The following is a 13,928-nucleotide window of genomic DNA, read 5'->3' as shown; positions in this document are numbered from 1 at the left end:
TTCATCTGGCCTGCAGAGAAGAGGAGTGAGCATTCACTCCCACTTTTCTCTGGAAGTACATTTCCTCTCCCTCTGAAATGGGGTTATGTGGTTTAAAAGGCCAGCAAGCATATTTAGAGAGGTATTTCTGGGTCCTCGCAGCGGATCCAGGAGGGCAACTCGATGAAGGCCTGGATCTCAATGCGTTTTTTATTTTTATTTTCTTGGCAGGTCACCACCAGGCTCAAAGTATGATGGGGGGGGATAAACCGATCAGTGTGGGGTCTCCGACCCCCAAAATGCCCGAGGTTAATGAATACCATCCTCTTCCATCTCAATTAACTGCAGCCCTTGTGGTGCGCGTGTGTTTAGATACAGGAGGCCAATCTTCGCCCGAGGCTGTGTTGAACGAAGGTTCGGACGGCGAGTTCACAGAATCAGGAGAGAAGCGATAATCAGTTAAACTGATCAGTGTCACCACAGCTTACGAGTCCCCGCCGCCGGAGCAGCTGTGTGCCGGCCGGAGGAGGAGGAGGGGCATAATCAAATTGTTTTGTCATAGAATCCAGAAGGAGAAAACTAATAAAAGCACGGCGAGAACAATGAAGGGGAAAAAGTGCAGCTGCGGCTGCATTTGATTACATGCAGAAGATCACAAGCGCCATGAGAACACCTTCTCTTTTTAATGGAAGTGACGGAAACGTTGGTTCTGATTGCAGCGCAAAAAAGGACTGTTGTCCGGTGGCAGCTGCACGATTATTCCATTATTAGTGACATATATCAAATATGAATTACGTTTTGCTGATTACTGGAGCTGTGATCACTTGAAAGGCCTCCGTGAAGTTGTTTTGCAGTTCTATTTGGATCACTCTTATGGAGCACGGGTTCCAGCAGCTGCTGAATGAAGGAAGATGGATGTCACTTGTTGACGCGCATACTTCAAAATAAATCCGAGAACAAAGTGAACATGTTTTCCACTGTTGCTGCTTTCTTCTTTTTATTCTGCAACAGAGTTTTTTTTGGAGATACTCAACTCCCAGCGCTTTCCTTCTGTGACCCAGTTTGACTACTTTGCCCTGGGCTGAATTTCAAGCCCTTTCCCACTGGTGGTTGTGTGTGTGTGTGTGTGTGTGTGTGTGTGTGTGTGTGTGTGTGTGTGTGTGTGTGTGTTTGTGTGGGAGCGTGGGGGGTTCCAATAAGATATTCTGATACATGCCTGTGACTTTTCAATCTAAACAGGAACAAAATGAGGCTATTGTTGATGATTACATAATCTGAACCACTCACTGACTGCCTTTTTCAAGTCATTACACATTTCACATCACCAAATGCATCAACAGAAAACACACACACACACACACACACACAATTTTGCAACAGGGCAGCAAATTCCCTTTAAACTTCTTGGACAGAACGCACGGCTTGCAGGGGAAATCAAACACAATGAGGAATGTCAAAATGAAGGATAGCAATACAACTAAAACCACATAGAACACACACACACACACACAGGCTGAATTACACAACAAAATGACCCCACAACGTCGACATGAAAAGGCACATTTGATCCCATCATTTCGCCACATCTGGAGGATACGGTGCCATTTTAGTCATTTGTGGCATTAGGGGGAATTACAGAGGCAGCACTCTCTCTATTTTGAAGACAATGTCTCCCATCAGCTCTCGGAGGACAGAGTCGTTGCAGTGGTAAGTAGTGCCAGCGCTGGACAGGTTTCATAAGCGGGATATTAAGAAATATTACAAACCTCTCTGAAAGATGTAAAAACATCTCTGAAAGATGTAAAGACAACGCGCTGCTGACACAACTGCCTCATAACCGTAACAGCCAATGCAATTAGAAGTCAGGGTTTCCAACGAGACGCCACTGAGGACGAGATAGTTGTCAGAATACGGTGTTTGATCTTGATAAGTGAACCGACTTTAAAATAACTCAGACGGCGCGAGGCTGACGTGACCAAAAAAGCACGGAGCGATCGAGCAGAACCATTAGAATGCAGTAAGTGGGTGAAAGTAAAACGTTTGCGCATATAAAATGTATTAATTGCATGATAATAGCGTCAATAAAGTCTTTTACACTTTGCAATAAATGTCGAACTGATGATGAACAGGTGTGGTTGTGAATAAAAGGCCGGGTAAACTTGCTTGTTTCAGCATCATGGGGCGCAGCCAGTCTGCTCCCACCAATATAAACACGGAGGCTCCCACACAGCAAATTCCTGACCTCACAACACAGGTGCATTGTGGGTGCAGCGGCATGCGGCTCTTTTACAGAGCAACGGAAGGAGCTGCAGAGCGGCGTTGTGTGAACTAGAATTCCTGATGGCGAGTCTGACACCGGGCACAAGAGGGCGATCCCAGGATCCAGGTGTGTAAAACCTGCCCTGCCCCCCCCCCCTCCCCTCCCCTCTCCACCACAACCCAGATAAGTACGTTTCGTAACTTTATTTTGGCAAATTATTAATCCTTTGCCCAATAAAGAGAGTGCGCAACATTCATCTGTTTGAAAGATAAGCTCCTCTGTAACGGCCATCATCATCATCATCATCACCCACCCCACACTAGCTCTAATGCCCCACCCTGCCTCGGTACGCTTCACTGGACACCCCGACATCAAACGGCATCTGAGGAACTACCAAACGTCCACGTACACACGAACGCACCGCCTTCATTTTAAACCCCCTCAGCTTCATCGAGGATCAAACGGGCTTTCAGAGGAGAGAGCTTTCCAATCCATTAAACGGGAAATTCTAGCCGGCCAGCTTTCATATTCTAAAGGCTGTCATGGCAACAGAGGAAATCACATTTCTTCATCTCTGTCTCCTTTCCAGATATTTGATATTTGAACTAGTGCAACGGGGCATAAAAAGTAAGGCTGCAGCAGCAGCTGTCCGCTACGGACTCACAGATGTATCCGCACACATTGTTAGACAAAGGAGCATTTGTGAGGTATGCGATATCGGAGGCAACTGGCATTATTTTTGCCAGCAGTTCAGTTTCAAAATGATCTCCCTCTTCCTTTTCATGTCTCGAGTGTTTTTATGGAGTCTGCGCAAATGAAAACGACCGCGGGAATTCCACCGTGGCCCTCACTTCTCCCCTGAGAGTCTCTCTCTCTCTCTCTTCTATGCTCTTCTATGCTCCCTCTCATCCATCCATCCATCCATCTGGCCGTCTCTGCGTCGGGATGGAAACTGCATGTGCACACTGCAGCGACCGACTGGATCACGCGTTATTCGCTGGCCGACGCCGATCTGCACGGCAGCCATGCTCGAGGGGATGAAAGGAACTAAAAGAAAAAGTAGAAGAAGAATGGCGTCTCTGGCCGACTTACTGGCTGACTCCTTGAATCCTTTGGCAGAGTGGACGATCACATGCAGAAAGCCGTACAGGCCAGGGCTCTCCTCATCTGGAAAACAAGCACACACAAACATGCATCTATAAAGTCATTCAGAATCAGAGTTTGTGCAGGAAAAAAAAGAAGCAATTTCCCACTGACCACTACTGTATCATCTCAATCGCAAAACTGCAGCAGATCTCATACACCCATGAAACACCCTTCAGTTAGGAAACAGATGCTGCCCTGTATCATCTTCTGTTGCCATGACAGTGTGACATCACCTACTGCCGGCTTTAGTATGACTTCATAACAAAGCATTCCCTCTTTTTCACTCTTTTGTCCTTCTCTCTCACATTTCTGTAGATTAATCCACAAATGCAGCAGAGCATGCAGCCTTATAAGGCCATGTTGGATGGTCCTTTCTGCTAATGATCACATCTCCTCAGAAACGCGTGGGATTGGTCGGGCTGAAACGAGGGATTTACAGACAAGTTGGGTGAATCCAACTCGTCACCAACTTAACTTCCACCTTTCCTCGTTTTAAAACACATGATTGCACGTGTGCTTTCCATTCATTTCAGGTTGGGTGGTCTGAACGCCGCATTAAAGTATCATCATCATATCCAGTGACGGTTCTCACCCCTTCCGACACCAAGTCACCAACTTCTGTTATCGTACGACAGCCTTTTTCCTCCAATCGGTATCGGGCCTCACATCAACAAGCACAGTCCGCTGCCATGACAACGGAGCTGGCTGCCGAGAGGAGCTCCGTGGGTGGATGTTTGTTGGGGCGCCTCTTGCTTTGGTTGATGCCTGTGAAGCCTGGTAAATAAACCACGGCAGAGGGGCGGCAGGACTGTTTGGAGCTACACTGTAGGTGGCTGAGAGGACAGCAGGCGAACTGTGTGTGTGTGTGTGTTGTATATATACGCAACAGGGGAGTTTCGCGGGGAGAAGGTTCAAAGGTTCAGCTTCGAGGTGGCCTGTGCTGCTGTTAGAGCCAAACTCAGATCCATTTCTCTCAATTAGAATCAAACTTGGGCAATAAACTGTGAAGTAATGTGTGATAATTGTTCACAATATCACAATAAAAGAGTTACAATAAACCAGCGTTTAATGTTCTCTGCAACATCGCCTCCATTCTACTCCCACTGTGCTCCCTGCTTCACGTGTCACTGAGGTGTGTGTTTCTGTTTGCTTTACAATGAGGAGTGTTTCAAACGTCTGGGACAGGACGTGGGGCCCGAGCTCTGTTTTAACACATCCTCCTTGTGAGAGGAGAAGGAAAATATCATGTGGACCTGAAACTCAATGACAGGCCTGTTACATGGCAGAGGTGAGGGTTTAACGTGGAGGTACACACCTCCCGAAGCCCGCCCGGGTTTGGGGTTATGGGAGACCTTTCCTAAAGATCAGTTTTTATTGTAATATTCCTTTTATTTGCCTTTTGATTGTAGAATCAGCGTGTAAACTCCTTGATGAGATAGGTAGGTAGGTAGGTAGGTGTGTGTGCGTGTGTGTGTGTGTAACCCACAGCTGACTGAGTTCATCTGAATGAATGAATGTTTGATTGGACACAGCCTCATAAACCTTAGTTCACACACACACACACACACACACACACACACACACACACACACACACACACACACACACACACACACACACACACACACACACACACACACACACACACACACACACACACACACACACACACACACACACACACACACACACACACACACACACACACATCTGAAAACAGGTGAAACAATGGTTTAATTAAACTTAACGGCGGGTTTAAGTGTTAGACTGGACGTCCGTGGTTTAATCAGTTGGGTCGAGACGCCCTGAAGGGACGCTTTACAAACTATTTCCATCAGCAGAGCGTTGCACATGGAGGCCTTGTACACTTAACGAGGCCCCATTTTGCTGAAATATATATGTGCGCATGTGATTGATGTGATAATAAGTTAAAGACCAGAGGAGCGGAGCGCTGGCTCCAATAAATAAATGCAATTAGGAACCTTCAGTAACGTTTTACATACTTATTGTTTGATTGTTTCAGTTTATTTTTCAGAGTACATCTCCACTTCATGAAAAAACCTTTAAAGCATTATTCTGAACCGAAACCTTTGCGGTCCCAAGAGCAGCTGATTTTACAGCATGCTGACACATCATATCTGACCCGTTTTCAGTTTTTTTTAGCTTGTAATCTGAAAACATAGATATAAAATCACATATTGTCTGGTCCCTACCTGGAATTGATATGCTTTACATTGGTACTTTATTTTTTGAATAATAAAAGAAGGAAGCAGGTTATCAACATGAGCACAGAGTCACAGTACTATGCTGGCAATTGACGAGTTTCCATCAAAATTTCTCCAGAATGCAAAATGAAAATAAAAAGCCAGGCCTACTCGCACAGAGATACCATTGTACAAGAAGCAAACACGGGTCTCTTTTTCTGCCCGAAGCCAGAGCGATATAGACAGTGTGCCCTTCAGCGCGTTGAAGCCCCTCTGTGAGCTCTGTGGCTGGACGTGTGTATTGTGCGTGCACGTGAAAGCAGAGACCCTCGTGCCATTTTTGGGAGATCAGAGTCGGTCGGCCAGATGGCTTTAATGTCACCACCAGCCTCTGAAAGTGGTGCAATGTGGAGATCTGGAGCAAAAACAAACACATAGGAGCTGAGGGCGCAGGCCACCGCCGGCACACTGCGTGGCATTGACTGCTGAGAGCTAGATGAGAAACATATTTTAACCTAGATTCTCTCCTGCAAGGCCCCCCCCCACCCCCTCTGATTATGTGGCTGCGTGTTGTGCTGAGAGTGTAACAGGCTCTTTTGTGTGAATTTAAACTCAAAACCGGAGCGATGGGTGACTGGCGTGTTTATGATTGCGGCTAAAAAAGGAGACAGCAACCGAGACATGCAGAGCATAAGAGGGCGAGAATACAGAAGATATGGTCGTGGAGAGGCTTACCGTCTTTGTTACTTGTGACAGGAATGTTGTGGACAGTTCGGAGTTTGAAACAGGAGCTGGTCAGGACCTGGAGCTCCACAGAACTTAACACGCACGCCTGGAGATCTGACAAACACACAGCGAAACACACCGCGACGGTCACACTTTCAATTTCCTGGAGGTCCAGTGAGTTGAAGAAGGGGTTTTAAAACCGCCTCGCGATGAAGCACACAGTGTTTTCTAACGACATAAATGGCCTTCAGGACAATCCAAGGCCAGCGTTACCTTTCTTCTGGAGTTTCTGGATGCTTTCCCTCCACTCTGACCTCTCGTAATCGGAGGAGATGAGGAAGTGGTAGCTCTGGATACACACAGAAAAAAATCTATGTGAAACACATCAAGAACCTGCACTGAAATCAGTATTGAGAGAAACTGTTAATTCACATTTTTGCATACGGGGAAATGCATTTCCGAATCACTAAAAGCCACAATGTGACATTATCTCACGCTGTCACAAGATTTTTTTTATTATGGAAACCTCCATCTAATCCATCAAAGTGCTGTTTTGAAAGGGACGTGTCTCCCTCTAGTGGTGGGTCTTGAGCGCTGCAGGGAACGACAGGATTGGACGAACGCGTACCTTTCCGTGCCTGTTGTGGATGCGGAAGGGGATGGTGGGAGAGTGCAGGAGCAGCCACGACTCCTGTTCGTTCATCTTCTTTCTCAGACGCTCCACGCGACTCTGACCCTTTGGCGCTTTCTAGAAACACACACACACACGCAAAAACAAGCACGCAGACGCAGAGAATCTCTTTTAGTCCTGAAACTGAGACGACGGTTGAGAGGGAGAAACAGTCGTCACGCCAACGACTCATCTGTTGCTATGCAGCCTCTAACACAGAGAGAGTTGTGAGGCAAAGATATGATCGGTGAACGAGTCCATAACTCAAATCTTAACACCAAACATACACGTATTTGTAGATTCAGTGTGACTCCGTAAATACCACCATCTACCAATGTCTGTCACAAATAAAGCCTCAGACTTTACACCTTATGTTTCCCTCACTATGTGATATCTGTGTGGACATTCAGGGCTACACGGCAAACAGGAAATGCTAGTTGATAATTAACTTTTAAATAACTTTTAATGGGGTCAATTGGCCAAAATACTAACAAACATGGGCTTAATAAACGGGCTTAGGTTGTAGCACCACGGCTAACTAACTGACGGCAGCAATATACAAAATTATGTTTATTTGTTTGTTTATTGTCGGTAAAAACTCAAATTGAAAAGATAATCTGTAGATTAAGTAGAATTGGTTTCATTTCGCCATAAACATACAGAATTAAACTGTAGTTATAATTTCTGGGAAAAAAATAAATGAAACTATTTTCATATCAATTTGATATTTGACTTTGACGTTGTTTCCAAAAGGTTTATCAACATCAGTATAAATGTTTCTCCCATGATCTTAAATCATAACAGGAGACTGAAATATTGGTGCATCCACGACTGTGGATCGTTGGATGATACCAAAACGTATTGAAATTAAATAAAACTTTAAATAGTTATCCAACAGGGAACAACTTAAAGTCAATATGACGGAGAAGTACACCGACTACAAAACACCAGTACATTCTGAGAACTATGGATTATGATAATGACCTATTCAAATAGACTAAATGACTTATGACTAATGTGTCATCACTCTTATCAGCGTGGTATCGGTTTAACGACATACTTTCTATTTTTCAGAGAAAAACGACGCCCCTGAAAATGAGCGCCGCGCTGCGAGAGTCCTTTTATATAATTAATAAGGATCTGGGCTTGGAGTCAGTATTGAAGGAAAACAAACATCCTCCAGGAAGCCGTGAGTCAGAGCCTGGATACAATCAGCTGGTCCTAACAACAGGAACTCTCTGCTCCTGAAGCCTTCGGTGGGACTTGGAACTGTTCGAGGATTGTATTGTATTTTATTTGTATTTATTTGTTTAAACCTCTGCCACTGACTGAAGGTTTCTGAGAGGCGGACATTTTTATATGTGCCGTTACCATTGCAAAGGGACCCGTTGAGGCGGGCATTTCCTTTTGAACTAGTCAAATGCCCACGGCAAACAAGTCCAGGTCCGTTCTAGTCTCATTCTACTTCGATGGTTTTCCACACTGAACAGAAAGAAAAGGTCATTTCAACATTTCCCCAAATTTTAAGATCTATTTTATTCATATTTCCTGGATGTCACAACTTTTTTTTTTTTCCATGCACTCACAAGAGATTCCCCACCTCACGTGACCTCCGTCAAAGACAAACAACCACAGAGTTAAAAGGAAGGTGCAGCACTTCCAGTCAGGAATCACTGAGTCTTCCATGATAAATAAATAGATGGCTATCAAAGTTTCACAGAACTCATTAGTCGAAACTTCCCCCATGAGTCACATGTATGTGTTTGTGTTTCTTAGGAACCCAGCTATTAACTCATTGTAAGGTACCCTGGGAAAAAATCCTGCCAAGAAAGGATGGAAACAAATAACAATAATTGACATGGCGGTAGAAACCCAACAGGATTACCTTCTCTTTCTGTATCTCACTCTTTAAGACTGAGATCTTGATCTTCATCTCCTCGATCTCGTGCTCGGGGAGGACCTGGATGCTGGGGCAAGGGTCGGAGTCGTCCAGGGTCTGGAAAGTCAAGTCCGCCAGAGGGAGGTACCACTTGCACTCATACTGCTGATGGCGACTGCAGATGGACAGGGAGGGCAAGACGGACGGGGTTAGGGGAATATGGGAAGTACGAAACGTACAAGTCAAAGAACCGTGCAACAAATCAGTGGAGGAGACCAAAAGCTCGACAGAACAAAAAGGCAGAGAAAAAACAGCAACAACAACATCTGCAAATGAATAAAACATTCTCCAAGTCCGTCCAGATGGCCGCTTACCAGACATCACAATCTCTGGGTAAATGTGACAAAGCATTATGAGCAAGAGATGATTTAATTTGCCACTGTGTGGTGGTGTTAAGCCATTACTGTGATGAATACGCACAATCATCATCACAATACAGTTTCCAAGAGGAAGAGAGAGAGAAGAGAAACACATCCGATAATAATTGGCCAATTCAGAGAACATAAATGTAGAGCCATCATCTTTTTCTTGTTCGAAAGCACGCTCATGTTACCTGAGGACTAACTGGATCTGAACGCATCAAAATAAGGAATTATGTTCAGCCTGTTGGTGGAGCTTCCACTTCCACTAGAGTGGAGAGAAGATCCATCTGCATCGTCTCTAATGAGACCGCCAGTCGCATTCCTGGGTGCTGCACACACGACTCATTACGGCTCCATCGGAAGTGAGAAAAACGAGCAGCTAATGAGGATCCACACTTTGGAGAAAAATATCAGATGCGAAAACTTTCATCTATAATAGATTGTTGTAAATTTCCGATGGACATGCGAACACAAACGGAGGTGTTTTTCTTTTTTACACCTTTCGAAAGACCCGTGTGTGCGTGTGTGTGTGTGTGTGTGTGTGTGTATATGTGTGTGTGTGTGTGTGTGTGTGTGTGTGTATCTCTCTTCCTTTTACAGACCGCCCATGCATTTTCTTTCCACGCGCACTTAAACTCGGCCTTGAAGACACTGCACACAGATCCGTGAACAAAAGGGTGGTGCTCAGTTCGATGCTTAACTGAATAGAGTATGAAGACATCCATATAATCCAATCCACGAGCCCTTGAGTAACAATAGCAAGTCGATATTTATAGATAAAGAAAATGATTAAATATATATTCTGGAACAGAATCAATGGAAATATATAAAGATCCTCAGGGACTTCAACCAAGGTGACAGTTTCTAGATGGATCTGCTGCTATAACTGTGTGTGTGTGTGTGTGTGTGTGTGTGTGTGTGTGTGTGTGTGTGTGTGTGTGTGCGTCCTGTAGGCGGCACACAGAGATGCTCCAGACCATAACAATTCACAAGTCTGGTAGTTATGGCTTAACGCTGTGTGTTTCTTCAAGCTGCGGATGATGCAGGACAAAAAGGTGAATGTCAACCAAAATAAGATCCAATCAGGCTAAAAGCGTCAAGCAATCCCCGTACATGTGGCCGCTTAATACGTGTAAATGTGTCAAGCCGTCCCCTCTCTTGACTTCGCCTTCGTCTCCTCCGCTCTCCAACAAATGCCTGAGGCACAATCCCTGCTCGCCTCTCTCGTTGTTAGCGCGGCCTCAAGAGGCCCCCGTGTTCATCCAGGAACAGGAAGAGACGGCATCTTCTATAAAGTGACGGTGTCATCCTTTCGGATTCGCTGTTGGGGGACGGGGAGGTGATGCTGACGTGGAAGGCAGAATGAACGGCACAGAGAGGGTAACCCTCAGAGGAGAGGAGGGGAGGGGGGGGGGGGGCCCTCTGCACCGGAGAGGAAAAGGTCAAGTGGACTCACCCCACAGCCGTCTTCTTCATCTTGGCACAGAGCAGCAGGTCCGTGAAGAGGAAGACGTGCCGAAGCTTCCTGGAGCTTTCCGACACCTCCACCAGGAAGCCATCCTTCACCAGCTGACGGGCCTAGAAGAACAGCTGATGTCACTCCTCGTTGTCACGCCGACGCGTACACAAAGCTGATGAACTTCAACGCGCCGCGGGTCAAACAAAGTTGAGATCAACACGTTTTGAGATTGTATCCACCTGGATTTTAACTGCTGCCTTGCTCGAATTATGGATGAATGGGATATAGGGGACCCCCTGGACCCCCCCAGGATGAAGTGAGTTTCCCAGACCTGTCGCCCGCTCTAATATTCAAAACTCTGGCCACAATTTCAACTGCCAACAGTTTGTTCAGTGAAGTTTTAAAAGGGAGGAAGAATTAGCAGAACGTGTTCTGCTGCATCGATTTAGTTTGGTTGATATCGACCATACGGGTCCGACAGTGTTACAGTGAGTGTATCGACAAATCGGTTCATTGGTAAATCTGACACACACACTTTTTTAATAAACTCGGTCACAATTGTATTTGCCACTCGAAGTTATATTTAGTTTATTTTTCTTCTAATTTAATTTTTAATGTTCGTTATAAGGTCTAAAAATGTTACCAAAAACCAAACACAAAGTGCAATACTTGCAATACTCTCAGTCATATAGAGTATCACTGACTGCCTTTCTACAGATGTTTCCTCCATCCAGGATCACTCTTCTCTCCTTGCACCAAATGACAACGCATCTAACTTCAAAGTCAATTAACCATACATTAGGCTCATTTATACCGAGATAAAATGAAAAGTACTCCTCTACAAATAAATAAGCACACACACACACACACACGCACACACCTCTCCCTTAGGCGTGGTGACGGCAGTCCTGCGAGGGTCGATCTCCTCGTTGATGGACGAGAGGAAGTTCTGAGATATCCGCAGCGCGTCCTGCAGGAGCGGGAAGTCCGGGTGGTCCTTGGGAGTGTGTTTCAGCAAGTCCTGCAACACGTGCACAAACCAGCATGGTTACGCACACAACTAATAACTAAGAATTATTGGTGCAATGACTTTTCTCCTGTATATCGTTAGAAATCCAATCTGTTCACAAAAATCCATCCAAGCATTAGCAGGAGTCCTGATTGAATGTTTCCTTCTTAATTAAAACCATAATTGTGCTGCGAATGCACAGCTTTCCGATTGAAACCTGACGTAATCTCGTTTTAGTTATTGAAGCTGCTCTCGTCAGCACAACAGAGGACTCCTCTTCCTTCCATAACAAACACCTCTGGTTATGCATGACATGGCTTTGGAAACACACACACTCGTCCTGGTGAACTGGTCACGCTGTTGCTCTGAGACACATCTAGGCATCTCTCTGCCTTATTATTATTATTACTCATCCAAAGAGGTTGGCCTGCTGATGAACAACACAAAGCAGGCTCTGATTGGTCCGCTCTTGGGCTGCTGCTGCCCCTAACCCTTGTTAAACCAAAACTAAGGTATTATAGTTTGACAACTGCTGGTTTAGTCTGTATGCAAACTATTAGTAAAGAGTATTATATTGACATAGTATGAGTATAATGTAGCATGAAAATCAAATATTAAAGTAAAGTACAAGCACCTCTAAATTGTACTTAAATATATAAATAGTAACTGTGCTTCGTTACTTCCACCACTGGTTTATTTGTCTTAAGATATCTCTCTCCACACTGGTTCTGGAGAAATGATCCTCTAAAGTCGTGGGCGTGTCAGCAGTGCACTCACATGGAGAACCAGGGTGCTTCTGGTCACTCGGTCGATGGGCTTGTAAAGGAGAGCTGTGGGGAGAGAAGAGCTGGGGTCTGAGTCAGCGTCACACACACACACACACACACACACACACACACGTATACATCTAGAGCAGAGCAACACAGCCTGTGTTCATATCTCGACATCACAGTTGAAGACGTGGCTGGTTGCCCCCGTGGATGGCTTTGCTGTTGAGCTGAGGTGCTGTGAACAGCTGGAGGTCTGACACACATGATAGCTCTAGATGAGAAACTCCCACAGACAGGACAGAGGGAAAATTAAGGGGGAAAAAAAACATGACACAAAAGAGACAGGCGGCAGGCAAGGTGACAGATGTGAGAACCCCCTACGGAGAGACAAATAGAAAAGAGGAGAGGAGAGGGAGGGAGGGAGGTTGAAGGAAAAACCCTTTCATTCCTCCCTCCGTCACACCTGGATTCAGGCAGCCTTGTAATGAAATGCCAAAGAAATGTTTCAAGGTCTCAAAATAATAATGCCACTGGTGTCACAAAGCGAAAAAGAAAATAATAATGTCGCTCTGCAGTTGTTCTCAGGGAGGAAGAAAAGGACGCATGGGTGGTGTATGCAATACAAACAATCCAGATCCGCAAGGGCACAGAAATCTGGAAAGCAGCTGACGGCGTTCCACCCGCTGATCTTCATTTATTATAGCGCAGACTTAAAGCAACTGATTATTAGAGAAGACACAGCCTTCTGGATGCGGGGCGGGTCGTCCTAGAAAGGCAGAAACAGTGCTACACTTCTCCGTTTATCCCATTGAACACTGCGTGCCCATCGACTCGACAGCGGCGCACGGCGTCACTCTCTTCTTCTCTGCCTCGGATACTTTGAAGCGCTCGCCCTCCTTTCTTCTCGCCTCCTCCTTCAACTAAAAAGAAATGAAGCGGGCACCTCTAGGGAGCAATGTGCAGATCTACCGATCGGACTCGTCAGACGAAACTTTACACACTTTACATGCTCACACATACGTACACGCATACACTGAGCGACCGCGTCAGACCAAAGGGAATCTTCTCGAGGGCTTCGCTGATGCTCTTTGAAGTTTCTCCGCCCTGCGGCCATTAATAATGCGGCCGCCGTCAATGTTCACTGAACCAATACCGCTACCTCCCGGAGGATTTGCTCCGTGACCTGCACGGACTACAAGGGGCTGCCGGAAAAAAAATGATCATGTTCAACCGGTTCGGCATGTTAACGCTTGCTAATTAGCACTAAACACATATTACAACTGATGAGGATGTCGGTTTTGGTTAAAAAAACAAAGTGTTGGACACATTTTTTTACTTGATGATGGCGCTAGATGGAAAGTTAAGGGATCACCAAAGTCAGTAGGATTCATGCCCTGAGGACCA

At 45.5% G+C, this 13,928-nt stretch overlaps 1 protein-coding gene across 3 annotated transcripts in view; it reads right to left on the bottom strand.

Moving 5' to 3' along the window:
* The window catches only part of abr (ABR activator of RhoGEF and GTPase), a 97,449-nt gene that overhangs the window by 32,327 nt on the left and 51,194 nt on the right, over nucleotides 1–13,928 (bottom strand). For all 3 annotated transcript variants that reach the window (XM_034549559.1, XM_034549560.1, XM_034549561.1), the window contains 8 exons: nucleotides 12,532–12,584; nucleotides 11,626–11,766; nucleotides 10,743–10,864; nucleotides 8,871–9,039; nucleotides 6,944–7,063; nucleotides 6,589–6,664; nucleotides 6,325–6,429; nucleotides 3,332–3,406 (listed from right to left, as the gene is read on the bottom strand). In XM_034549559.1, the coding sequence (XP_034405450.1) occupies nucleotides 3,332–3,406; nucleotides 6,325–6,429; nucleotides 6,589–6,664; nucleotides 6,944–7,063; nucleotides 8,871–9,039; nucleotides 10,743–10,864; nucleotides 11,626–11,766; nucleotides 12,532–12,584 (861 nt within the window). The remainder of the gene's footprint in view (nucleotides 1–3,331; nucleotides 3,407–6,324; nucleotides 6,430–6,588; nucleotides 6,665–6,943; nucleotides 7,064–8,870; nucleotides 9,040–10,742; nucleotides 10,865–11,625; nucleotides 11,767–12,531; nucleotides 12,585–13,928) is intronic.

Source organism: Cyclopterus lumpus, chromosome 14 (assembly GCF_009769545.1).
Source record: "Cyclopterus lumpus isolate fCycLum1 chromosome 14, fCycLum1.pri, whole genome shotgun sequence".
Lineage (NCBI taxonomy): Eukaryota > Metazoa > Chordata > Actinopteri > Perciformes > Cyclopteridae > Cyclopterus > Cyclopterus lumpus.
The sequence above is the reverse complement of the archived record's forward strand: the minus strand, read 5'-3'. Positions and strand labels throughout refer to the sequence as shown.